The sequence below is a fragment of the Mesocricetus auratus genome, unplaced genomic scaffold, assembly GCF_017639785.1.
Source record: "Mesocricetus auratus isolate SY011 unplaced genomic scaffold, BCM_Maur_2.0 Super-Scaffold_100007, whole genome shotgun sequence".
NCBI classification, from domain to species: Eukaryota; Metazoa; Chordata; class Mammalia; order Rodentia; family Cricetidae; genus Mesocricetus; species Mesocricetus auratus.
In genome coordinates this window covers 93,409,981-93,433,419 of record NW_024429191.1, presented here as the reverse complement: position 1 = coordinate 93,433,419, position 23,439 = coordinate 93,409,981, and the positions used below count along the sequence as shown (strand labels likewise).

The 23,439-nt window shown below is 50.6% G+C and overlaps 1 protein-coding gene across 2 annotated transcripts; it reads left to right on the top strand.

Moving 5' to 3' along the window:
- Window positions 1–4,131: 4,131 nt before the first annotated feature.
- Prpsap1 (phosphoribosyl pyrophosphate synthetase associated protein 1) lies at window positions 4,132–23,061 on the top strand. Of its 2 annotated transcripts, XM_005069883.4 has the most exons (10): window positions 4,132–4,405; window positions 5,846–5,898; window positions 9,429–9,495; window positions 14,121–14,293; window positions 15,240–15,355; window positions 15,747–15,802; window positions 16,479–16,624; window positions 20,875–20,945; window positions 21,614–21,760; window positions 22,414–23,061. In XM_005069883.4, exons 1-10 carry the CDS (start codon window positions 4,236–4,238, stop codon window positions 22,570–22,572), a joined length of 1,158 nt encoding a protein of 385 aa, XP_005069940.1. In that variant the 5' UTR covers window positions 4,132–4,235; the 3' UTR covers window positions 22,573–23,061. The 2 variants fall into 2 exon arrangements, with proteins under 2 accessions (XP_005069940.1, XP_021082735.1); XM_021227076.2 differs by lacking the exon at window positions 5,846–5,898 and having other exon boundaries at window positions 4,267–4,405.
- The last annotated feature ends 378 nt before the right edge of the window (window positions 23,062–23,439 follow it).

Here is a 23,439-nt window from a genome sequence, read left to right as displayed (position 1 = left end):
GGAGAGGGGATGGTGCTTTCCAACCAGGACCTGGGGAGGATGAGGCGGTATGCTCATCGGATCCCTGGATGACTCTGGAATAGAATCTAGGTCCCTGCTCCTCAGGAGAAGGAAAAAAAAAAAAGAGTCATGCACACGCTCTGAAATCCTCCTGGAGATATGGGCTGGTTACCCTTTGCCTTCTCTAATGAGACTCGGTCTTCCAAATTGTTTCGTTACCATGAGGTAAGAGGGGGTGGGTGGGGAAAGGAGATAGGGATCCTTTTTTTTTTTTTTTTTTTTTTTTTTTGGTTTTTCGAGACAGGGTTTCTCTGTGTTGTTTTGGAGGCTGTCCTGGAACTCGCTCTGTAGACCAGGCTGGTCTCGAACTCACAGAGATCCGCCTGCCTCTGCCTCCTGAGTGCTGGGATTAAAGGCGTGTGCCACCACCGCCCGGCCGGAGACAGGGATCTTAGCTCAGCTGGCGGAGTGTGTGCATGGAGTGCATAGAGCCCTGGACTCCATCCTCAGCACAGCAGAAAACAGGTGTGGTGATCCATCCCCAGCAGCACTTGGGAGGTGGAGGCCAGAGGATCAGAGTTCAAAACCACCCTCAGCTACATAGTGCGTTTAGGTCAGCCTGGGCAACAAGATAACCTGTCTTCCTCCTACACCCTCAAAAAAGGAAAAAAGAACACAAGTGGGTGTCTCTTACGGAACTGCTTACTGGTGAGAAGAAAGCCCCACACCTTGTGAGGTCACAAAAATCTATACAGATTGTGGCAAGGGAGTAAAGGAGAATTTTACTGTGCATTTTTCCCGCCAGCCTGGTCCCAGAGCTGCGTCAGTCCCAAGTGAACACGCAGGACCCTATATTAATTATGAAGCTGTTGGCCGTTTGCTATGGTTTCTTAATGGCTAGCTCTGACTTCATTATTAACCCATAATTACTAATATATATATAATAAGGTCTTATCTTACCGAGAACGCCAGACTTGTGCCCTCTCCTCCCGGGATCACATGGTGACTCCTACTCTTGACTACATTTCCCAGAATCCTCCTCGACTCTAGTTCCACCTATCTTGCTTCCCTATTGGCCAACAGTGCCTTATTTATCAACCAACAGGACAACATATACACAGGACTTCCCCCATGAGAGAATGGTTTGGTTTTCCTGTACAGAAGTTTGTTTTTGTTCTAAAAGCAATGGGAAGCCTCAGGTTTCTTTTTGAGGGGGGCTTCCAGTCAGTACCCCGTGCACAGAGCTCATGCTGGCTGACGTGTGGAGACTGGATTGTGAGGTTCACTCCTACTCAAGGGTCACAGTCAGAAGCAGGTCTGCGGGGTGGGACTCATGGCAGGTCTGAGATGAGGGGAGGTTACTGTGGATGGCTCCCACTAAGGAGTTCCTGGTGGCCCAGTCAGAGTTGTGAGTGGTTGAAGACACTTGTGAGCCCCGCACCTTACTCTTTCAAGACAGGGTTTCTCCATATTGTTTTGGAGGCTGTCCTGAAACTCTTTCTGTAGACCAGTCTGGCCCCGAACTCACAGAGATCCATCTGCTTCTGCTTCCCAAATGCTGAGATTAAAGGCGTGTGCCACCACTGCCTGGCTCACTGTGCTCTTTTGCTATTAAGGTATTCCATTTTGGCTCAGACCCGAAGCAATGCTGGATTGGAACTGGCGAAACCAGGTGCTTAGAGACATAACTCTCCCTCTGCTTTCCATGGGTATGTGTCTCAGCATGAGCTCAAAGGCATTCTGTGACAACTGAAAGGACACCTAGAGGTAGGGTGTCAGTGGTTCACCCCAGTGACCCCAACAGTCTCAACACTGGATAGACTGTGGCACACATTGAGTTTGGGGTCACCCTGGGCTACATGAGGGGACCAGGTTTCAAAGAAAAACAACAACAAAAACAAAAAATAGCTAAAGAATTTGAAGATATGGGTAAAGCTTTAGTGGGGGAAGGGAGCCACAAGGAGAGGGGGAAACAGTCCTGGTAACAGAGGGGGCTTCACAGAGACAAAGGAAGGGGCAAGCTTTCATGTGGTTGCTGGGACCATGGATGTGGAGTGTTTGCCTTTGTGTGTGTGTGCGTTGTTGCTATCTTGTTTTTTTGAGACAGGGTTTCTGTGTTGCTCTGGCTGTCTTGGGACTTGCCCTGTAGTCCAGGCTGGCCTTAAACTCACAGAGATTTCACCTGCCTCTGTCTCCCAGATGCTGGGATTAAAGGTGTGTGCCACTACTACCCAGCCTGGATATGGTGGGGTTTTGTGTGTGTGTGTGTGTGTGTGTGTTGTTTTGTTTTTTTGAGACAAGGTTTCTCTGTGTAGCTTTGGAGCCTGTTCTGGAATTCACTCTGTAGACCAAGCTGGCCTTGAACCCAGAGATCTGCCTGCCTCTGCCTCTGGAGTGCTGGGAATAAAGGTGTGCACCACCATTGCCTGGAGACGGTGCTTTTTTCGAGACAGGGTTTCTCTGTATTGCTTTGGAGGCTGTCCTGGAACATGCTCTGGAGACCAGGGTGGCCTTGAACTCACAGAGATCCGCCTGCCTCTGCCTCCCTCCCGAGTCTGGGATTAAAGGCATGTGCCACCAACGCCCTGCGGAGATGGTGTTTTTTTTTAAGTCCCTGCCTTTCATAAGGTATGTTATCTGTGGGGCTGGAGAGATCTCTCAGAGGTTAAGAGCAGTGGCAGCTCTTCCAGAGGACCCAGGTTCAATTCACAGCACCCAGATGGCAGCTCACAACTGTCATAACTCCAGTTCCAGGAGGGTCTGACACCCTCACAGATACACATGAAGGCAAAACACCAACGCACATAAAAATCTCCACCTGGTGTTACTACGCCTGGTGTCTTGTTCTTGGATAACACCCACATAGGAGGGCAGAGAGGGGTACAGTCGGAAGGGAGGAAAGGACTTGTACCATGCCTTAGTGGCAAACAGGTACTGGGGTAAGGCCAGAGAGATGACAGTCTGGCCACCTTCCTCAATATGTCAGTTAAAACTGCCAAACCCAGGGACTGGAAAGATGGCTGGACAGCTAAGAGCCCTCAAGTTCGGTTCCCAGCAACCAGCAGCTTCCAGGCTGGAGATCTCACGCCTCTGCTGCACAGACACACGTACAGGCGCGACACGCATGCACATTAAAAAACAAAAACAAAAAAAGTCAGAAGGCGGAAATCAGAGACTCAACGTGGCCACATCGGGGAGAGGGACAGCGGGTGTGCCAATCTGGGCTGAGTAGATGTGTGTGTTGTGTCTCCTCGGGTAAAATTTTGTCACACAATACCTACTAAGAACCATAATAATGAGCCCTTCCCTCAAAGTGTCCATTCTGTGTCTATCTTTACAGATTAGATTTGAGCCCCACCAGTCTGTCTTCCGGGAGGGCCCGCCCCGCACTGACCCTTCTTTCGAGTCCTGGGAACCCCCGTTTCTTCGGGGTCCGGTGCTGGAGAGCCTGACAGTCAGATCCAGAGACACAGTGTCTCCGGAGCGGCCTCACTACTGTCGGGACCCCTGACGCAAGGGTAAACTGCACATGGCGGGCTCACCCCTTGCTTGCAGAGGCCGAGGGAACGCACTGCCGTGACTAAGAACCCGGAGCCGAAACCGGCGGGGGTGCAGCCGGCGTTCATGCCTGCGGGCAAGCGCGAAACCGCTCCCTGCGCCACTTTCAAAGCCAATCTCGGCTTGCGCAGGCGCGCGAGGGGGCGGGGCTCGGGGGTGGGGCTCAGAGCGCTTCTTTACCATCGAGGCGCGAGGCTAGATTGTCTCCGGTCCCCCCCCCACCTCCCGCGGCCGACATCTTGGCTCCTGGCGGAAGTTTCAAAAACACCTGGGGCCACTTACTAAATTCGGCTGCACCACCTCAAGCCGCGAACTTAAAAGCACCTGCCCTGGGAGACTCAGAAAAAAAAACAACAAAAATCGGGCGGCCGCGTGCACCGGTGGCGCATCTGCCAGAAGCGGCTCCCGAGCTGACGCCGACCTCCCCGCCCTTTACCAAGATGGCGGCGGTGGGGACGCTCTAGCCGCCGCCTCGGTCCCGCGGAGGGGGCGCGGCCTGGCGCGGGGGCGGGGAGGGGGCTGCGCGGTGCCCGAGGAGCGGCTGGGGTCGGCGGGGGCGCCGGGCGGCCGCGCTTCCCTCTGCGTCGCCGCCGCTGCCGCCGCCGTCCTCACAGCTGCGCCCGCATCCGGCCCCGCGCGCGCCGCCGTCCGTCCGTCTCCGCGCCTCGGGCCGGAGGATGCCCAGGAAGCTGCTGCTGCTGCCCCCGCTGTCCGCGCGCTCGGCTCTCCGCGTCCCGCGGGCTCGCCCCGCCGCCCCGCCGGCCATGAACGCCGCCCGCACCGGCTACCGAGTCTTCTCGGCCAACTCCACGGCCGCCTGCACGGAGCTGGCCAAGCGCATCACCGAGTAAGCGGGGTCGCTGCCCAGTCCCGGCCTGAGGGCTCCCCAGCCGCGCCCACCCCGGGGCCGCCGAGCGTTCCTAGCCCTTGAGCGGCTCCTTGCGGGTCTGCGCGTCACCGTCGCCATTTCCAGGCGACCCGAACGACGGTCTGTGTGGGTGTGGGTGTGGGGGGTGGTCTAGCCTCAGACCGAAGGCGTGGGGAGGGCAGGGAGGAGGGAGCCGCGGGCAGAGCCGTGCTTCCGAGTCTGTTGGGGCTGTTGCGCAGACGAGTCTTTGCTTGGGGTGTGTGCACGTGCGCGTTTGCAGCCTCGGACCTCGGGGGACCTTTTGGGGGCCCTGAGATGTTTCCCCAGGCTTGCCTGTTGCCACCTCGCTGACACTGGCTGAGGGACGCGGCTTTTGTTTTGTTTTGTTTTTTGAATGTCTGTTTAGCGTTACCTGTGAAATTGTGAAATGAGGGCAATTCTATGGGGCGGGGTGGGACCCCGTCCGGTGGCCCGCGGGTAACCCTGCCTACCGAAAGGTCCCTTTTCACTCTTGGAGAGAACTAGAGCCCCGATAGAAAGAGCCTTGATGCCGGCCCCTTTTCAAGTAAACTTTTCAGAAGTATGTAACAAGATGGACCGCTTGTCCTCTCCTTTAAAGTCCAAGTCCACGTCGCTCAGCTACTTCTGTGGCCTTTGTTCTCTGTTTATGAGGCTCGCTAACTCTGTAGCCCCTGCTGCCCCGGGATTTACAAAGCAGGCCCAGCTGGCCTTGAACTCTTAGAGGCCCGCCTGCCTCTGCTACTCAAATACTGGGATTAAAGGCCTCTGCCACCACACCCATCCTTGACTTTTGTTTCTGAGATAAGATCTCTGTGGCCCAGGCTAACCTCTTCTTTGTACCTGAACTGCAGGCTTAAATGGCTTGACTTTGAACATGTAAGGTCATTTTTATATTTCAGAAATTCTTAGCTCCACCTGTTTTATTACCGCCTGGACTTTGAAGTGGGTTAGGAGAGCCTAGGAAAGCAGTTCTGTCTGCATTCTGCTGCTGCTTTCTGTTTCTAAGCCCTGATTATTTGTCTCTCTTGAGGCCAACTACAGTGTTTCAAACATGAAGCCTGAGTTTGCTTACATTGGGTCAGATTTATTTATCACACGTGACTTTGGGAAGCCCAGGAGAGGACACTTTAAAAGTTAGTTGTTTTGCCTTTTTGTTATGCTAATTTTTTCAGAAAGCTATGACTTTCCAATAACAATGCATACCTATAAATGCAGTGTGTACTTCGTATGTTGAGTTTGTGCTGTGTTTATCTGTCTGTGCTTTCTTTTTTTTTAAAGTGAGTTAGGTCTTGCTATGTCATCCTGGCTGGCCCTTATTACAGTACAGCAATCCTCCTGCCTCAGCTTCCAGAATGCTGGGTTAAGTAACTCCCTGCCCCCCTTTTTCTTGTGTAATAGGCGTCTTGGTGCTGAATTGGGAAAATCTGTTGTGTACCAGGAAACCAATGGAGGTAAGTTAGTCTTTTGTTTTGGTTTTTCGAGGCAGGGTTTCTCTGTGGCTTTGGAAGCTTCCTGGAACTCTCTTGTAGACCAGGCTGGCCTCGAATGCAGAGATCCGCCTGCCTCTGCCTCCCAAGGGCTGGATTAAAGGCGTGCGCCACCACCGCCTGGCAGTTCAGGTCTTTTTGTTGCTGCCCTTTGAGGCAGCATCTGCATGGCCTGGCCTGGCTCTGTCTTCCTGCTTTGTCTCCCTGGTGCTGGGGTGACAAGCATGCACCAGGACTCTGGCTTCATTCCCTTTCACATTACAGTCTTTTAGAGGGGCGTTCTCTGTGTGACCCATCCAGGCCGCAGACTCATGGCCACCCTGCTTCTGCATCTCCAGTGATAGCACACGGGTGTGGGCTCCCTCATCCCATCGTGCGGGGTCCAAGGAGTCACACTCAGGATGTCGGCCTTGGTGGCTGGTGCCCTCACCCTCTGTCACCTTTCTGAGGGTGTTGTGATTTGGAATTCCTTGTCCGCCCGCCTTAGCTTCCCATGCTCTGGGATTGTGGGCCATGGACCTGTTGGTCTTCATTTTCACTCTTTCCTCTTTGGGGGCCCAGCTCCCAGATAAATACACAGACGTATGACTTCTTTCTTATGAGTGCCTGGCCTTGGCTTGACTTGTTTCTAGCCGGCTTTTCTTAACTTACCATTGGGCTTTTGCCATTCTCGATTCTCCTTACTCCACTACTGACTGTGGCTGGGTCCCTGGTGTCCTCTTCTTTTGCTCCTCCCTCTTCCTTTATTCTCTGCCTGGCAACCCTGCCTAGTTCTGCCTTGCTATTAGCCTCTCAGCTCTTTATTAAACCAATCAGGTGTTTTAGACAGGCAAGTGACAAAAAGCTTCACAGAGTTAAACAAGCGCAGCATAAAAGAATGCAACACGTTTGCATCGCTAAAACAGACGTTCCAAAGCATAAACAAATGTAATACATCTTCCACTTACAGTCCCCAAAGCGCACCATCGCGCCCAGAAGATGGCTTCTTTTATTTTTAACACACTTTTGCTTTGTCTCCTTGGCCACACAGAATTCACCACCCAGGCCTTGAACCTGGGGTCCCCTGCGTACTTCTACCAGCAGATAGTGCTCTATCTAGTTTCTGATTCATGTGTGGTGGTGTGCCTGTGCGTGGTGCGCATGGATGTGAGGGCAAGCTTTGAGGCTCAGTTCTTCCCTGATTTGCTGAGCAGGGTCTCTCTTACTGTTTGTTTCTGCTGCTTGGCATGTACACGAGGAGTGCTGGGCTCAGGTACCACCGCGTGCCCATGTGCGCGCTCCCACGAGTGCTACATACTAAGCTCGTGTCATCAGGCTCACGTAGCGAGCGCTTTTACCCACTGGTGCCCTGGTACAGGAATTTAACACAGAATGCTCCCCTTCGAGCATGCGAGGTCGGTGTCCTTGGTCCTTACCTCAGTGTCCTTGGTCCTTACCTCAGTGTCCTTGGTCCTTACCTCAGTGTCCTTGGTCCTTACCTCTCCTTACAAGCTGACCGTCGTCCTCCCAGATGTCTCCTTTTCCCACTCCACCCTGTGTTTATAATAAGTAAAGGAGAAATGTGTACAATGTTTTGCTTTCTCTTTGCGTTCTGTTTGGTAAATATGTCTGTTACTTACTAGGACATCAAATTACAGCATGCACAGTCTGGCGATAGGAACCGTGACCGGAAGTCCCCTTTGGTGGGGGTGGAGACAGGGAGATGGAGGTAGTAGCAGTGCTTGCTGTGCAGCTGTTACTTCAGCTGGAGGGTCAGACACAGGTGGTGGCTGGAGCTCACAGGCCAGCCGGCCCAGGAGGATCAGTGAGCTGAGTGTAGTGAAAGCCTGACGGCTGTGAGGACTCAGGCAAAGGACCCCTTTAAACGACAGACCCCACCCACTTCCGCTCCCTTTCCCGCTGTTCCCCTGGGGCAGACAGGACTTCTGTCTCCCTCTTCTCTTCTGCCCTCCCTCTGTCTCTGTGTCTCTTTCCCTCTCCCCCTTTCCCTTTCTAATAAAACTTTTCTCTTGAGCTCTGTCTGTATGTTTGTCCCCGCCTTGGTCACCTTCATCTGCCATGGAATCTGCCAAGGTTCCCCACATGCATTATCGTAACTGGTCACACACATAAATTCTGCCCTGTTTTTTCTTTTTTTTTAATCTAGGGGGCTGCATGCCTCAGGGCACCTTGCTCTTGTGGGAGAGGGGGCTTCTGAGCCAGGGTTTCTCTATGTAGCTTTTGGAGCCTGTCCTGGACTCTAGACCTGGCTGGCCTCACAGAGATCCGCCTGCCTCTGCCTCCCGAGTGCTGGGATTAAAGGCGTGCACCACCACCGCCCGGCTTGTAGATGTTTTTTAAGATTCATCTGTTTGTTTGTGCTGGTGTGTTTGCCTCCGTGTGCACCAAGTGCATGCAATATCTACAGAGGCCAGAAGAGGGCGCTGCAGCCCTAGGATGAGTTACAGATGCTTGTGAACAGCCATGTCGTTGCTGGGAACTAAGCCTGGTCCTCTAGAAGAGCAGCCAGTGTTGTCAGCTGCTAGGCCAGCTCTCCAGCCCTTGCCTATGCTTTTTTTTCTTTAACTTTGTTTGTTTGTTTGTTTGTATGAGTATTTGCAGCTGTGTGACACATAGCGCTCACAAAAATCCTCTGCCTCCCACGTGGTGGGGTTAAAGGTTTGGGCCACCCCTGTCCAGCTTTGTTTTTAGATTGGTTTCTTTTACGAGTGTGAGTGCCTTGCCTGCATGTACGTCTGTGCACACAGGAGTGGCTGATGCCCCCAGCGTGCTTTCCTGTCACATTGTCTTATTGTTCATGTGTATGGGTGTTTTGTCTGCATTCCTGTCAGTGTGATCGTGTTGGACCCCCCAGAACTGTAATTACAGTTGTGAGCTGCCATGTGGGTGCTGGAAATTGAACCTGGGTTCTCAGAAGAGCATTTAACTGCTGAGCTGTCTCTCCAGTCCCACAAAAAGCTTCAGCAGGGATTCTTTTTTGTTTTGTTGTTTTTGTGACAGGGTTTCTCTGTGTAACAGAGTCCTGGCTGTCTTAGAACTCTCTGTAGAGCAGGCTGGCCTGAGCTCACGGAGACCCACCTCCTCCAACTCCTCGTGTTTAAAAAGGAAAGCCCTCTTTGGCTTCTAGGCCTGCGCATCTCTTTTCTCACAATCTCTCTGCTTCCAGAGTGGTCAGAGTGACCACGCCCATGTCTCATCTTCAAGTGCTGGCACCATCCCTTGCTGTGCTGGCTGCTTCCTGTAAGGCTGCCGGGCACGCTGCTGGGTCATGCTGAGACTGTCTTCATCACGTTGGTTCAGGTCCTTTCCAGGACGGAGCACAGCCTGTCTCAGGATGCTTCTGCAACTTGAAAGGCTAACAGACGTTAAGTTTCGGCTTCTTGATTTGCCACAGACAAATCAGTACCTTGTTTGTGTCTTGAATTTAGGGACAGCTGTTAAGACTTAGAATCCATGAACTGTTTAAACTTGAACACTTTTTTTTTTCCCTTTAGAAACAAGAGTTGAAATCAAAGAGTCTGTTCGTGGCCAAGATATTTTCATTATACAGACAATACCCAGGTAAGACTTGTCACCACTCCGTGAGTCCATTTTTCTCTGAGAAACTTCCTTTCCATGTGAACAACAATCCAAGATTGATTTTTGTTACTGTTTTGTTTTAAATTATAAATTCATGCTTGGCTTGAGACTGAGGCAGAAGGACAAGTCCAAGACTTGTTTGGACTGCAGAAACAGCTTAAGGCCAGACTGCAACTTAGTGAAACCTATCTCAAAAAGTTAAGAAATTGCCAAGCATGGTGGCACACACCTTTATTAATCTTAGCATTCAGAAGGCAGAGACAGGCAGATCTCTGTTTCAGCCATTATATAGCAAGTTCCAGACCAGCCAAGGCTACATAGTGAGACCCTGCCTTGAAAAAACAAACATTTTTTTCCTAACGTTTATTTAGTGGAGATGGGGGTTTTGTGTGCCATGTGTGTGAGGAGAGCAGAGAACAGTGGAGGAATTAGTTCTCTCATTCTACCGTGAGTCCTAGGAATGGATGTAACTAGGGTCATCAGTGTTAGCAACAAGTGTCTTTACTCACTGAGCTTCTCACTGGCCCTCAATGGTTTCGACACGCACTTTAGCAGCAGCTAGGGAAGTAGCTCAGTGGTGGAGTGCTTACCTGGAATATGCAAGGTTCTGGGTTCGGTGCCTAGCACTGTCAAATGCAGGAGAAGACACGGGGGGGGGGGGGGGCTTCCCAAGAGAGTCCATGGGGAAATGGATGGTGCATTCCTCTGCTTTTCCTCCTCTACAGCGTTGGACAAGGTAACCTTCAATCTAAGAAGCATGAGAGGCACTTTGCAGTCTTTTTGTTTGTTTTTTGTTGTTTTGGTTTTTTGATACAGTTTCTCTGTGTAGCATTGGAGCCTCTCCTGGCACTCTCTCTGTAGACCAGGCTGGCCTTGATCTCACGAGATCCTCTGCCTCCCGAGTGGTGAGATTAAAGGCGTGCGCCACCAACACCCGGTGCACTCTGCAGTTTTGCTGGGCATTTCTAGTTGTGGCAGGCGCAGGGCCATCTTAGCTGAGCCACAATACCTTGTTTTGTTTATGTCTCCTGACGATTGTCCATAAGGAAGCCTGCTGTGTGCACTACCTATGTGTCCCTGATATCATCTGCTGCTCTGACCCCATGTTTTTACCAGAGCCAGACTTTCCTGAGCCAGCTGACCCTGAACCTTTCTCACATATCCTCAGCCTGGAAATGTCTAACCTCAGAAGTTCATACAGTCTGTTCGCTCAGGCCTCTGTCTCCTCCTGCTTTAAGAGCGTTCACTAAGAACGCACTGATATTCACATGGCTGCCCTGGGCCCTCCTGGGTTCTTTCTTTGGCAATGAGCCGTATCTTCATTGTCATCTCTTTCTCTCTGAATGCTAGAGTTCCTCAGGAGATGGAAACAGCTTTCCTGAAATCCTAGGCCCTTGGTTGTCACCGTAGACTACCTGACTATGGAGCCCTTGTCTGAGGGTGGAGACAGGGTCTTCAGCACTGGCCTGCATGTCCTGCATGTCCTGCCCGTCCTTTCCAGATGCTGTTCTTAGCACAGGAGAGCGCTGCTAATGTCCTTTGAGGTTGAGGTTTGCTCTTACACAATTTGTGTTGTTAGCATCTCATGGAAGCCAAGAGTGCTCAGAACAAATATTTCAGCCAGCAGTGCAGAGTGACCCTGGGTCGGTGATAGAAGGTGACAACACGGTCAAATAAAGAAGCAGCTGGAGCCGTTCACAGGGGCAGCTGACTGGCAGAACAGCCAGGAGAGTTAAACCCAGGGTCTCTGTATGCAGCCCACACTGTCCTTGAGGACACAGCTTCCCTTCATTGAGTTTGTTTGGGGACTTAAAAGTCACCATTCTCTTTCCCATGTTTGTTAGGCAGTGCCGAGGCAAAATTCAGGCTCTCCATGTGTTTCCTGCTTCTGCTCCCGGCTCCCCATGTGTTATTAAATTGCATTTTTAAATGTGTGTGCGAGGTTAGAGAACAACTTTGGGGAGTTTTTCTGTCGTGTAGGTCCCCGAGATTTAACTCAGGTCTGCACTTTACTCACTTGCCCCATTTCCTGTGACTTTAACATGTTAGACAGGAAAGAAGCGAGCAAGCATCCAGGGGCTGGAGAGGGTAGGCATGCTGTCATTGCATGTGCCCTGCACACACGGCCTGGGCGTGCTGTCATTGCATGTGCCCTGCACACACGGCCTGGGCGTGCTGTCATTGCATGTGCCCTGCACACACGGCCTGGACGTGCTGTCATTGCATGTGCCCTGCACACACGGCCTGGGCGTGCTGTCATTGCATGTGCCCTGCACACACGGCCTGGGCGTGCTGTCATTGCATGTGCCCTGCACACACGGCCTGGACATGCTGTCATTGCATGTGCCCTGCACACACGGCCTGGGCATGGTAATCCTAATACCTAGTACAATGAGGGGAGCGGACAGTAAGTCTGCCCTGGCTGCTTATGCTGGAGAGAGGGGGCTTAATGGTAAGAGCACTGGTTACTCGTGCGGAGGACTGGAGTTTGGTTCCCAGAACCCACATGGTGGCTGACAACCATCCATAACTCCGTTCTAAGGGATCTGACCCCCTCTTCTCACCCCCACCAGGCACACAGGTGGTACACATACATATATGCAAGCAAAACACTCATACACATAAAATAAATACATAATATGAAAAATGAGTCTTTAAAAACAACATCACGTGAGCTGGGCTGTAGTGGCACACACCTTTAATTCCAGCACTTAGGAGGTAGAGGCAGGCCAATCCCTGTGAGTTCAGAAAGCGAGTTCTAGGACAGCTAGGGCTGTTATGCAAACCGTGCCTCTGAAAACAAAATATCATGTAGGGGGCAAGATGGGTCAGTGAGTAAAGGTACCTCCCACCAAGCCTGACAGTCTCTGAGCCTGACTAGCGGATCTTTCCATGTGTGTTGTGACGTGTGTGCCACACACGGTAAAGATTTAATAGCTGAAGTGGAGCCCACACAGGACTCCTTGCTATAGATGACGAGATGTTGGAGTGGGTTGTGGTAAATCCTACCCCATGATGTGTCCTAGTGCTCTTCAGGTCCAAGCGTTTAACATGTATATTGTGTCTCATTTTTGTTTATTGAAAATGATAGAGTAGTAAGAACTGAGTCTAATGCAAAATATAATTACCCTAAAGAAAGAAAACTGTTGGTAAAATAGTTAAGCATGTGACTTATAATGACTACAAGAGCCAGCAGAACGAACTTGGAACATTCTTAATAGACAAACAAGGCAGAGGCTGCCTGCCAAGTCCTCTAAACCCTGCTAGCCACAAAACAACTGCCATTGTCTAATCCTTCTGGTATTCCAGCGGTGAATAAAGCCAACATGACAAAGGCCCCATTGTTACCTTCCTGATCAAAATAGGTTGAAGACTGGAGGACGGTAATCTGTTTTTGTTTGTGGAGACAGGGCCTTCATAGCCTTTGATGAGGCTAGGCTCCCCTCAGACTCACAGAAATCCATCTACCTCTGTCTGGGAGCTGGGATTAAAGGCATTGCATCACCATGCTTGACCTTGGGATGTTGAATTGTTATATGTTACTGGGAGGAAGAAAAATGGAAAGTAAAACCATTGTGTAGAAATGGTAAGTCCCGGCCTGTAGAAAAAGGAACGGGAATTTTCTCTTTATTGGGGGATTTTTTTTTAATGTTGCTGGCTGGTGGTGGCCCACACCTTTAGTCCTGCAGTCAGGAGGGAGAGACAGGTGGTTCTCGTTCAAGGTCAGCCTGGTCTACAGAGCAAGTTCCAGGACAGCCAGGGCTACACAGAGAAACCGTGTCTTGAGAGAAAAACAAAATCACCATCTTTGCCTTTTCTCTTTGCCTCTGTCCCTTTCTGCAGAACTGTTCTGTTCCTTTTTATTTCCGGTGTGAACAGGGCTTCAGTGTGTGTTTGTCCTGGAACTCTGAAGCCTCTGTTTGCCTCTCCCTCCCAGTGCTGGGGTTAAAATGCGCACACCATGCCTGGCTCACAACCAGAATTGTATTCACAGACTGCTTTGTCTTCATTTGTCTCCTGAAGTTGTGATTATCTTATTTGGGAGTTTCATGAGTTTAATACTGAAGATCGAAACTCAGTGAGAGTTGGTCCTTGTGGCTGCTCGGTCCTAGATAACCCTGCAGATGGCCTCGTTTGATTCTGCTGGGTGTTGCACATTTCTTCATGGGCAGCGGGGCTGCTCCCTGTCTGCTCTAGAGGTGCACCCAGAAAGCCTGCTGGCCCCAGAGAGACGATGCCTGAGAGTGTGGCATCTGCCAGATGGGGTGAGAACTGAGATCTTCCAGAAAGGTCCATCACCTCTGCTGAGTGACATGGGTTCCCACAGGGACAGCTTTTTTCAGAAATGCTTCAGGGTTGTGTTTCCCTGAGGAGTGCTTCAGGGGACAAGAGACAGGCAAAGACGTGAGAGGGGTCACTGCTGTGGGTTTCAGTGACCACAGCTGAAAACTATATCTGACGCAGCTAAAAAGCAGTTGATGCTGTTTCCCTGCCCGTGAGGGGCCATCACGAATCAGTGTGGTGGTGAAGTGCCTGCCACGCCTCATGTCGCCGCCCCTGCTAAGTGGCTGACGCTGTTTTACTCCAAGACAATTTTTCTGTTTTAGAGATGTGAATACAGCCGTGATGGAGTTACTGATTATGGCCTATGCACTGAAGACCGCCTGTGCCAGGAATATCATCGGTGTCATCCCCTACTTCCCCTACAGCAAACAGAGCAAGATGAGGAAGAGGGGCTCCATCGTGTGCAAACTCCTGGCATCCATGCTGGCCAAAGCGGGTGAGTGAATAGAGGCCCTGGGGTCCCAGCACTAGATGGAGCCTCGCCCTGCTGCTGGTCAGTTCACCTGTTCCCTAATGACATCTGTTTCCTTGTACATTGTTTGGGAGGGGTATGTGAGCTGAGTGGATACATTTTTAGTGTTCCCCTCTGTCTCTAGAGGAGAATGCTTCAGCATTTTCTCTGATTTGTTTTTGTTGTGTTACTTTGCCATCATCTTGTCTGTACTTTAACTGACAGGCTTGTCATTCTTGTGACCTCTCAAGCTTCAGGCTGACTTGGCCTGCGTTCACTGCATTAGTTGATGAGTGTTTCTCTTAGTGAGTGTTTCTCTACTCTCCCCTCTCCCGCTCTCACTGCCTCTCGGGGTAGTGGTTCACACTTCCTTCCCCGTGGAGAGAGAGCAGTGTGTGCTTCCTGTAGGAAAGACATTGGACAGTGACTGAGCTTTCCCTGTCCGGTGTCGTTAAGAGTGACCTGACCACCTGTGGTGTGTTTGTAGATGCCCCTTTCTGAGGATGCTCTCACCATCCTCCCGTCTGTAGGGAATCACGGGACGCTTCAGGGTCTTACACGTGCACTGTGGGTCTCGGGTTAGTCTGCTTCTGCTTCTTTTTGAGGTAGCCATAGTCTTTAGCAATTTGTTTTACAGTCTTTGAGGGCCTGTTTCTTCCATGTATTTTGATTTCTGTCTGACTTTTCTCTTTTGACCACACTGATGGTAACGCAGAAAGCACACCCCTTTCAACAGTAGTTCTGTGTCCCGGGCTCCTTGGCATTAGACTGGACGCTCTGCTGCTTTATTAAGGCTAGCAGTAGAGTTGTGTCCCTGCTCGCAGTGCCCCTGCCTTCAGTGCTCGGGGAGGGGCAGGAGCACCTAGTTTATGTCCACTGTGGCCATTGACTTGTGGGGAGAACTTTGTAATTTTTTGTTTTAAAATTTCAGGTTTAACTCACATAATCACTATGGATCTTCACCAAAAGGAAATACAAGGCTTTTTCAGCTTTCCAGTGGACAACCTTAGAGCCTCACCTTTCCTGCTTCAGTATATCCAGGAGGAAGTGAGCGCCCGCCCGCCCGCCCGCAGACCCCATGTCCTGTCCTCAGATATACGCCAGCTTAGTGTCCCTGGCATCAGTTCAGAGAGCTCTCCCCAGGCTCAGTGCCTGTCGCTGCCAGATAGACTCAGCATCTGGTCGGAGCGTCTCCCTGAGCACTTGTATCTTAGTTTTCTAGAGCGAAGGCTTTCACAGTCCTGTTGTCTTCATGTGGCAGCCAGTGCTTCTGCACGATGAGTTGATGGTGACAATGAAAGCGTCAGCATGAACTCCAGCACGTCGACCGCTAGTGTGCATTATTAGGAGGCTAGACCAGCTCCGGATTTAAGTGGTTTTTTTTTAAAATAATGTTTCAGCGTTTTTGTTTTTGTTTTTTTTTTTCTTCCAAATCTAGATTCCAAATTACAGAAATGCAGTCATTGTAGCTAAGTCTCCTGATGCTGCAAAAAGGTAAATATTCCAGATATTTCTATCCCTTACGGTTGCTTCTGAAGTCAGAGTCAGTATGGGAACCCAGGACTATCATACGTGGCCAGTAAAACTTCATGGGTTCCCATCCATGGCAGCTTCACCCTTCCACTCCACATATCGTGAGTGCCTTGAGCACAGCGTTAGTTAGGTCCCTCTGGGAGGAAATAGACTTCTTCACGTTTTCAGAAAAACTGAGGCTATGAGCACTCTCGGGCAGTGGTCCTATTTGGGTTTTTTTGTTTGTTTAGTTTTGTAGACAGTATTTCCTGCAGGCATCCCAGGCTGCTTTGGGCTTTTTGTAGCTGAGCATGACCTTGAACTCCTGATCTTTCTGCTCTCTATCTGGGAACCAAACCAGAGCCTCAGTCATGCCCAGTGAGCACTCTTGTCAGCTTAGCCACGTCCCCAGCCTGACATTGATTTTGAAGTATCATTTAAACAGAGTTCTAGAAATGGATTTATAGAATACTGGGGAGAAAAGAAACACCAAATTATCTAGAATCCAGCAGTAGCCCTTGAGGTATTTATCTTCTGACCTGGTTTATAGAAATGACTGTTGTGTCCCCTTCAGAGATTGACTATTTTGTCTTGTGGTACTGTGAACTGAGCATTCTTACCATCGGTGTCACCATTGCTAACCGTTGTTTCCCTTCAGGGCTCAATCCTATGCTGAGAGGCTGCGCCTGGGCCTGGCTGTGATCCATGGAGAAGCTCAGTGCACGGAGCTGGACATGGATGATGGTCGACACTCGCCCCCCATGGTCAAGAACGCTACTGTGCACCCAGGCTTGGAGCTGCCATGTAAGATGGGCTCTGTGTTTTTGCTTGTAACATGAAGAAATCTGAATAGCGTGAATGGTGAAGAATTAGCAGTGGGGAGTAGGGTACAGGCTCTTTGTGATGTTTAGCTATTTCTAAATAATGGAGAGGCGCTGGCTTGACTTCCGCATTTATAAGGAAGGTTGGGTTAGGTGTTGTAGCACACATTTGCAGTATGGGCACGTCTAGCTTTAGTAGGCAGCTGTGTGTGATGGTGTATGAGTCCAGAGCCTTCGGTTATATTTTGGCAAGTGACGTATTTGGCATCAGGCACCTTCACCGTTTGGTTTAGTAGGGCAGCTCTGTGACGAACACCTGACTGACTCGCTCCTCTTAATCCAGAAGGGCCAGCAGCCACTTCCACAGACTGACGGCGTGTACTGCAGCAAGCCTTACGATGTTGATTCTTTTTTTCAAAACTCTTCTTTGCTGTGCCTCAGAAACAGATTAACGGGGTTGGTTTCAGGGGCTCAGCTCAATTGTGTGAACTCTCCATCCCAAACATGTTTGAGACAGGGTTTCTCTGTGTAGCCCTGACTGTCGGGAACTCACTCTGTAGACCAGGCTGGCCTCGAACTCAGAGATCCGTCTGCCTCTGCCTCCTGAGTGCTGGGACTCAAGGTGCACCACCACCTAGCTGTTGTTTCATTTTCATTTCTAGTTTTGTATATTTTTTTATATAAAAAGTATGTTATGTGCTTCTAATTTTACTTGGGTTTTTATTTTATTTATTTATTTTATTTTTATTTTTATTTTTATTTTTGGTTTTTTGAGACAGAGTTTCTCTGTGGCTTTGGAACCTATCCTGGAACTTACACTGTAGACCAGGCTGGTCTCGAACTCACAGAGATCCACCTGCCTCTGCCTCCCTAGTGCTGGGATTAAAGGCATGCACCACCACCGCCTGGCAGGTTTTCAAGTTTTTTGCTGGACACTATTTGGCTGTGAGAAAGAGTGCAGATCTGTATCACTCTCTCGTCCAGAGTCTTCAGAGCTGACCCTGTTGTAGTGTGGTTGATTTGAGCCTTTTTTACCCTAAGTCCGTGAGTGTGCAAGTAACACTGAAATTGTCACTCAGAACCACTTTCTGGACTGTTACCTAACCCACGGGCCTTCTCGCTTCACTGTGTCCTGTGGAACAAGAGGAAAACCTTTGTTTCGTTTCGTTTTGTTTGGCCCAGGGTCTGAGTTGTGGCTGCACATTGCATTCAGTTGGTGTTTCTGTGGCCTCGTTTAACCCAGAATGGCTCCTCCTTTCTTTGTCTCTGATGACCCTAACACTGTACAGCAACACAGACCAGTTATTTTGTAGACTATCCCTTAATTGGGACTTGTTTATGTCCTCATGCTTAGATTCAAATTTGGGTGTTTGGCCGGAATGCCACAGGAAACACGTGGTGTCCCACTGCTGGAGAGGCTGATTTTGGCATCTTGGTTAAGATGGCGCCTGGCAGACTTCCTTCTAGGAAAGTGACTCTTTTTATTCATTGTTGGTAGTGTTCCCTGAATACCCACTTCTCATCAGACTTAGCCTCTACTGACACTTCTCCTGCCTCAGTTACTGAATCACGGCTGTTGACTTTTCTGTCGCTGCTGCGTGTTTGGAGACGGTCTTGCTTTGCAGCCGGGGCTGGGCTTTCGATCGTCCTGCTTCAGCGTGCGCCTCCCCGCAAGTGCTAGGATTACTAGTGTGTACTACCATGCCTGGCCTCCTTTTCTCAAAGAGTATATATGCGTGTGTACACGTGAGGGTGCTTATAGAGGCCGAAAGAGGGTTTCTGACCCCTTGGAGCTGAAGTTACAGGCATTTGTGGGCCATCTAATGTACGTGCTGGGATCTGAACTCTGGTCCTCAAGACTGAGCAGCAGACATTCTTAGCCATTGAGCCTCTCCAGCCCCCCCCCATTCCCCAGGCTCTTTTTAAAATGGTGTCTGAAGCCAGGCGCACGCCTTTAATCCCAGCACTTGGGAGGCAGAGGCAGGGAGATCTCTGTGAGTTCGAGGCCAGCCTGGTCTACAGAGTGAGTTCTAGGACAGCCTCCAAACACAATACAGAGAAACCCTGTCTCGGAAAACCAAAAAAAAAAGGTGGTGTCTGAATGTGCTGCCCACCGCCCTCAGACTTTGGCGCTGAAGCAGTACATTTGTCTCAACCTCCCACTTAGCTACAAGTCCATAACTACAAGCACATAGCTGTAAGCCATGTCCCACTTCATACAACCAAACTAGAGCTGAGTGCCCAGGCTGGCCTGGAATTCTCAATCCTCCCCTTCCATCTCTCCTCATGTCACCATGCCAGGCTGCTAACCTTCATACAGAGCACTCGTGACTGCCCTGATTCTGATGGGAAATGAAGAAGTACCAGAAAATGGTCCAGGACTCCAGCTCAGCTGACTTGCTCTCCCTCAGAGTGGACACTGGAGTCTGTAGGTGGGGTCGGCTGAACTGACTGTTAATCTCTGAGCTGTAAACCACCTAGTGTTGTTTCCTTTCTCCTACTGCTGCTCTTGAGAAATACTTCCCAGTCGTAAAGGCTGCAGGAAGAGGAGGGGACTTAGCTTGTTTTTCCAGGGTTCTGTTTGGTGTTTGAGACAGGGTTATTAGTGTAACCCTGGCTGACCTCAAACTGGCTATAATTGAAGAGGACCCTGAACTTCTGATCCTCCTGCCTCGCATTCCAAGTACTGGAGTCAGGATGCTGTTTGTGCTGCTTTGCCAGCTTTATGTGGCGCTGGGGGATCAAACCGGGTGCTAGGCAAGCAAGCATCCTCCAGCCGAGCTACGTCACCAGCCGAGCTACGTCACCAGCCGAGCTACGTCACCAGCCGTGGTTAGTGTGCTGTTGTCTGGAAAATGACCTTTGATAGCCATTCTTCAGTTTATTAAGCATATAGCAAGCCAAAGCAGAGACAGACAGACAGATAATCGAAAGGGGAAGCCCCATTAAGGAAGACTGGTTCTGCATAGGGACCTGGGACAGAGCAGAGCCCTGCAGTGCTGCATCGAGTAAACAGAACAGCGAGCAGCGGAGACAGAACAGCGGCAGATTGGATGCTCACACCTTTGGGCAGAAACCGGTGTGAGTGCAGCTGCGCTTTCTCTCTGCGGCTGGCTTCCTGCTCTGTGTCCCACTGCAGGCACTTTCATACCATGGGGTAAACAGTAGTGGCCTGCAGATGAGTCACAGCCTAGCTGTTCTCAAGGACACAGTGCTCTCACTCCCTAGGGATGCCTCATCCCAGACCTTGAAGACACATTGGATCTGAAGGGGTGTGGGTGGGGATGCCATGTTTCCAGAGCTAGACAGAGTCTAGTTCAAACAGCTTGTGACAGTTTACCAACCGGTGTAGGCTACAGTTGGTTTGCTGACTTGTAGTGTGCTGGGCAGCGACTATCACTGAGTTCTCCCAGATGCACTGAGGGAGGCTTTCTGCTTGGTGTGGCCTGGAGCCTGGTTGCCTCTGGTAGAGGCTGGTTTTGTAGCGAACTCTGCTTCAGAGTAGTTACATCACAAGTTCCTAATTTCCAGGAAGTGCATGGAGCAGAGGTCTAATAGGAAGGTGGCGGTGTCCAGATCGGGTTCTTAGAAAGTGAGTGAGACGGGCAGGACAGAGCAGGGCAGCTTGCCCACATTCCTTTGTCAGCCTGGCCAGGACACACCCACAGGACGGCCTCTCTGGCCGTGGCTCCTTTCTGCTCTTCCGTTCCCGCTTGTGCTGTGCACTTGGTGGCCTTGGCACAGACGTTACTGAGGTCTCTAAATGCAGTCTTCACCTGAGAGAGGAGGTGGCTGTTCAAAATGAGCCGTATAGTGGTGGCTACCATAAAACCAAAACACCTCATTTAGTATATTTTAATGCTGACTGTAGATTGATAATGGTGCGGTTTTAAGTATGCTGTATAAAATATCAGATATCTTAGTTTTTTAGTTCTATGTGCATGAGTGTTTTGTCTATATATGTGCTTGCCTCTGCTCCAGGAAGTTAAAACAGGGAATAGGACCTCCTGAACCTGGGTGGATGTAAGCTATGACGTGGGTGCTATGACAGTTTTCCATCTAGCCTCCTGTTTCTGTGAGCAGTGTTGCTCCAGCCAGCTCTGATTCTTGAGTGGGTCAGTCAGGGAGGCATGTGTTACACAGCCTGTCATCTGTACAGTAGCTTGCCACCAGGTTGTGATTACATTTGTCTGGTTACCCGACTAACTGGGGTCTTGTGATTTGTTTTGCTAGTGATGATGGCCAAAGAGAAGCCACCAATAACCGTGGTCGGAGACGTCGGAGGACGAATTGCAATCATAGTGGTATGGGGATGCTATCATTCATGCGCAGAGGACTCTGGGGCTTAGTCAGGGGGCCCTGCATGGTGGTGGATTCCACTGCATCCATTGTCCTTCCTTACTCGGTCTGCTTTAAGAAAGTAACAGTTTTTCCATAAATGGCTGGAAATGAACAGATAGCTGACAAATTAAAGCCCAGTACCTCCACAGGACAGTTCGGCACCATCCCCTTCATCTTAGAGGTTCTGGACCCCCCAGACCAGCCCACACTTGATCATCCTTACATTTCAGGACCATAAGATGAGCCAAAGATGAGCCTTTGCGACTATCAGCAGGGGACCAGGTGTCCCAGTGCAGCCTAGCTTTGCATTGGCATGCTGGCTGCTGTCACCAGACTAGAAAGCCACACCAGCAGCAGCTCCCTCTCTCTCTCTTCCCTTCATGTCACCCTCTTTGGGACAAGCTGCATGCTGGCTTTAGGGAGTGAGTCAGGAGTTTGCAGGAAGGGAAACTACCCTGACAACTGGAGCCGCTGTGTCACACACACCTAGGGACTGGGAGCCTCGCCGCTTCTTTCTGCCCATTCTCCCCACAGAGGTGCCTCTGGCTGTCCCAGGATGCTCAGATCTTGGGCCAGAGACGTGTGTCTTTCTCAGCTGGGGTAGAGTGGTTGAAACTGCCTCTGCTTGCAGGATGACATTATTGACGATGTGGAGAGCTTTGTGGCTGCTGCAGATATCCTGAAAGAGAGAGGAGCTTACAAGATCTACGTCATGGCTACACACGGCATCCTGTCTGCTGAAGCCCCCCGTCTGATTGAGGAGTCCTCCATTGATGAGGTTTGTCTGCTGGAAAGGACTGGAAAGAGCTGGGCGTTGGTGGGGCACACCTATAGTCCCAGCAGAGGCAGGAGGATCTCTGTGAGTTCAAGGCCAGCCTGGTCTACAGAGCAAGTTCCAGGAATAGGCTCTAAAGCTACACAGAGAAACCCTGTCTCAAACAAAGGAGCTTGGAACTCAGGTGTCTCTGGCTAAGGCGCAAACTGTCCAATAGTACTTCTTGCTAACAGCCTTGTTCAGGCAGGTGTACGTTTAGAGACTGGGATTTGCGTAAAGGTTTGAGACTTGAATCTGCCCTGATGATGATGAAGTTTTGAGTGGGGCCGGGCAGTCTCAGGACTGAAGTGCTGAGCCAGTAGGTACTCAGTTTGTAAATCTATACCTTGGCTAGACGGCATTTTATGTTTGAAATCCCAGCACTTGAGAGGTGCGTTGCAGTTTAGGTTACTTGTCAAGACCCTTCCTTACGGTGAAAACCAAGGCTGAGCTCCAGCTCAGCAGAGCTCACTCGGCTGTCGTGAGTCAAGTGCCCAGCCCCCAGCCCCGCTAAAGTGAGCTGAGGCATTCCATTAAATGTCAGATGTGCTTTTCTTTGTAGCTAGCTACTTCCCGACACAGGAGTAACTGTGTCCTCTCCATTGCTTTGTAACTAGGTGGTGGTGACGAACACTGTCCCTCATGAGCTCCAGAAACTACAGTGTCCCAAGATAAAGACTGTGGACATCAGCTTGATTCTTTCTGAGGCAATCCGGAGAATCCACAATGGCGAGTCCATGGCTTACCTCTTCCGGAACATCACGGTGGATGACTAACTTGGAGCTGCCTTGACCCTGGGCCTACACAGCAGTGTGTCAGCCTGGAATAGGCTGCAGTTAGGAAGTCTCTACAAGGCTGGTGAGGAGGAGGCACTGAGGTGGGCAGGAGGACGGAGCTGGTGGATGGCATTCACTTTCTGCCATCAGCAGCCCTGTTCCTTATCCTGAGCAGACCGTGAAAGTCTTAGGAAGGGGAAGAGAAACCAAGGGCAGACTCTGCTTATTTGTTCAGTCGTGTCTGCTCTGGGGAAGGCAAGGGAACACTGCACTTGGTCAGGGAGCCGAGTGTCCCTGGCACTGTTGTATGCAGGTGTCCTCTCCCTGGACAAGGCTCTGCTACATCAACAGAATCACTTTTCTTTGGTAAACCCCTGTACCTGCTGCCATCAAACAATGTCTGTGTCTGCTCTCGTTGAGTTAGTCAGATTAGAGAGTAGTCCTGTCCCTCAACAACTGTTCTCGAATAAAGGTTTCTTGTCTCTCTGGTGTCTTGTCTACTGTGCGGCTCTCTGCTCCCCTAGATTGTGATAGCCCTGTCTGTGCTATGCAGGAAACTGGGCACAAGACAGGGTGGTGGGGTCCACAGCTGGAGCAGATACAGATACATCTCCGCAGGCTCCGTCCTCTTCCTCAGCACTGGGGGCAAATCTCTGTGTACGTCCGTTCTGGAGATTGAGTGAGGGCCTCCTCCATGTGAGGCAAGTGCTCCATCATCAGGCCTTGTCTCCAGCCCCTACAGGTGGGGTGAGCAGTGATGGCTGCACTTGCAGTCTACGCTGGGCTGGGATGCCTTCTGCAAGCAGCAGAGCTCTTCCTGTCTTCAGTCCTGCTCCAGTTCCCGGCCAGGCGCACTGGAGAGGAGGG

Bases quoted from the DNA above. Each gene is read 5' to 3' on its own strand.
- Prpsap1 (XM_005069883.4), top strand. From the start codon at position 4,236: ATGCCCAGGAAGCTGCTGCTGCTGCCCCCGCTGTCCGCGCGCTCGGCT. The intron at 15,356-15,746 runs GTGAGCGCCCGC...TTCCAAATCTAG, and splicing joins TTCAGTATATCCAGGAGGAA to ATTCCAAATTACAGAAATGC. The intron at 15,803-16,478 runs GTAAATATTCCA...GTTTCCCTTCAG, and splicing joins TCTCCTGATGCTGCAAAAAG to GGCTCAATCCTATGCTGAGA.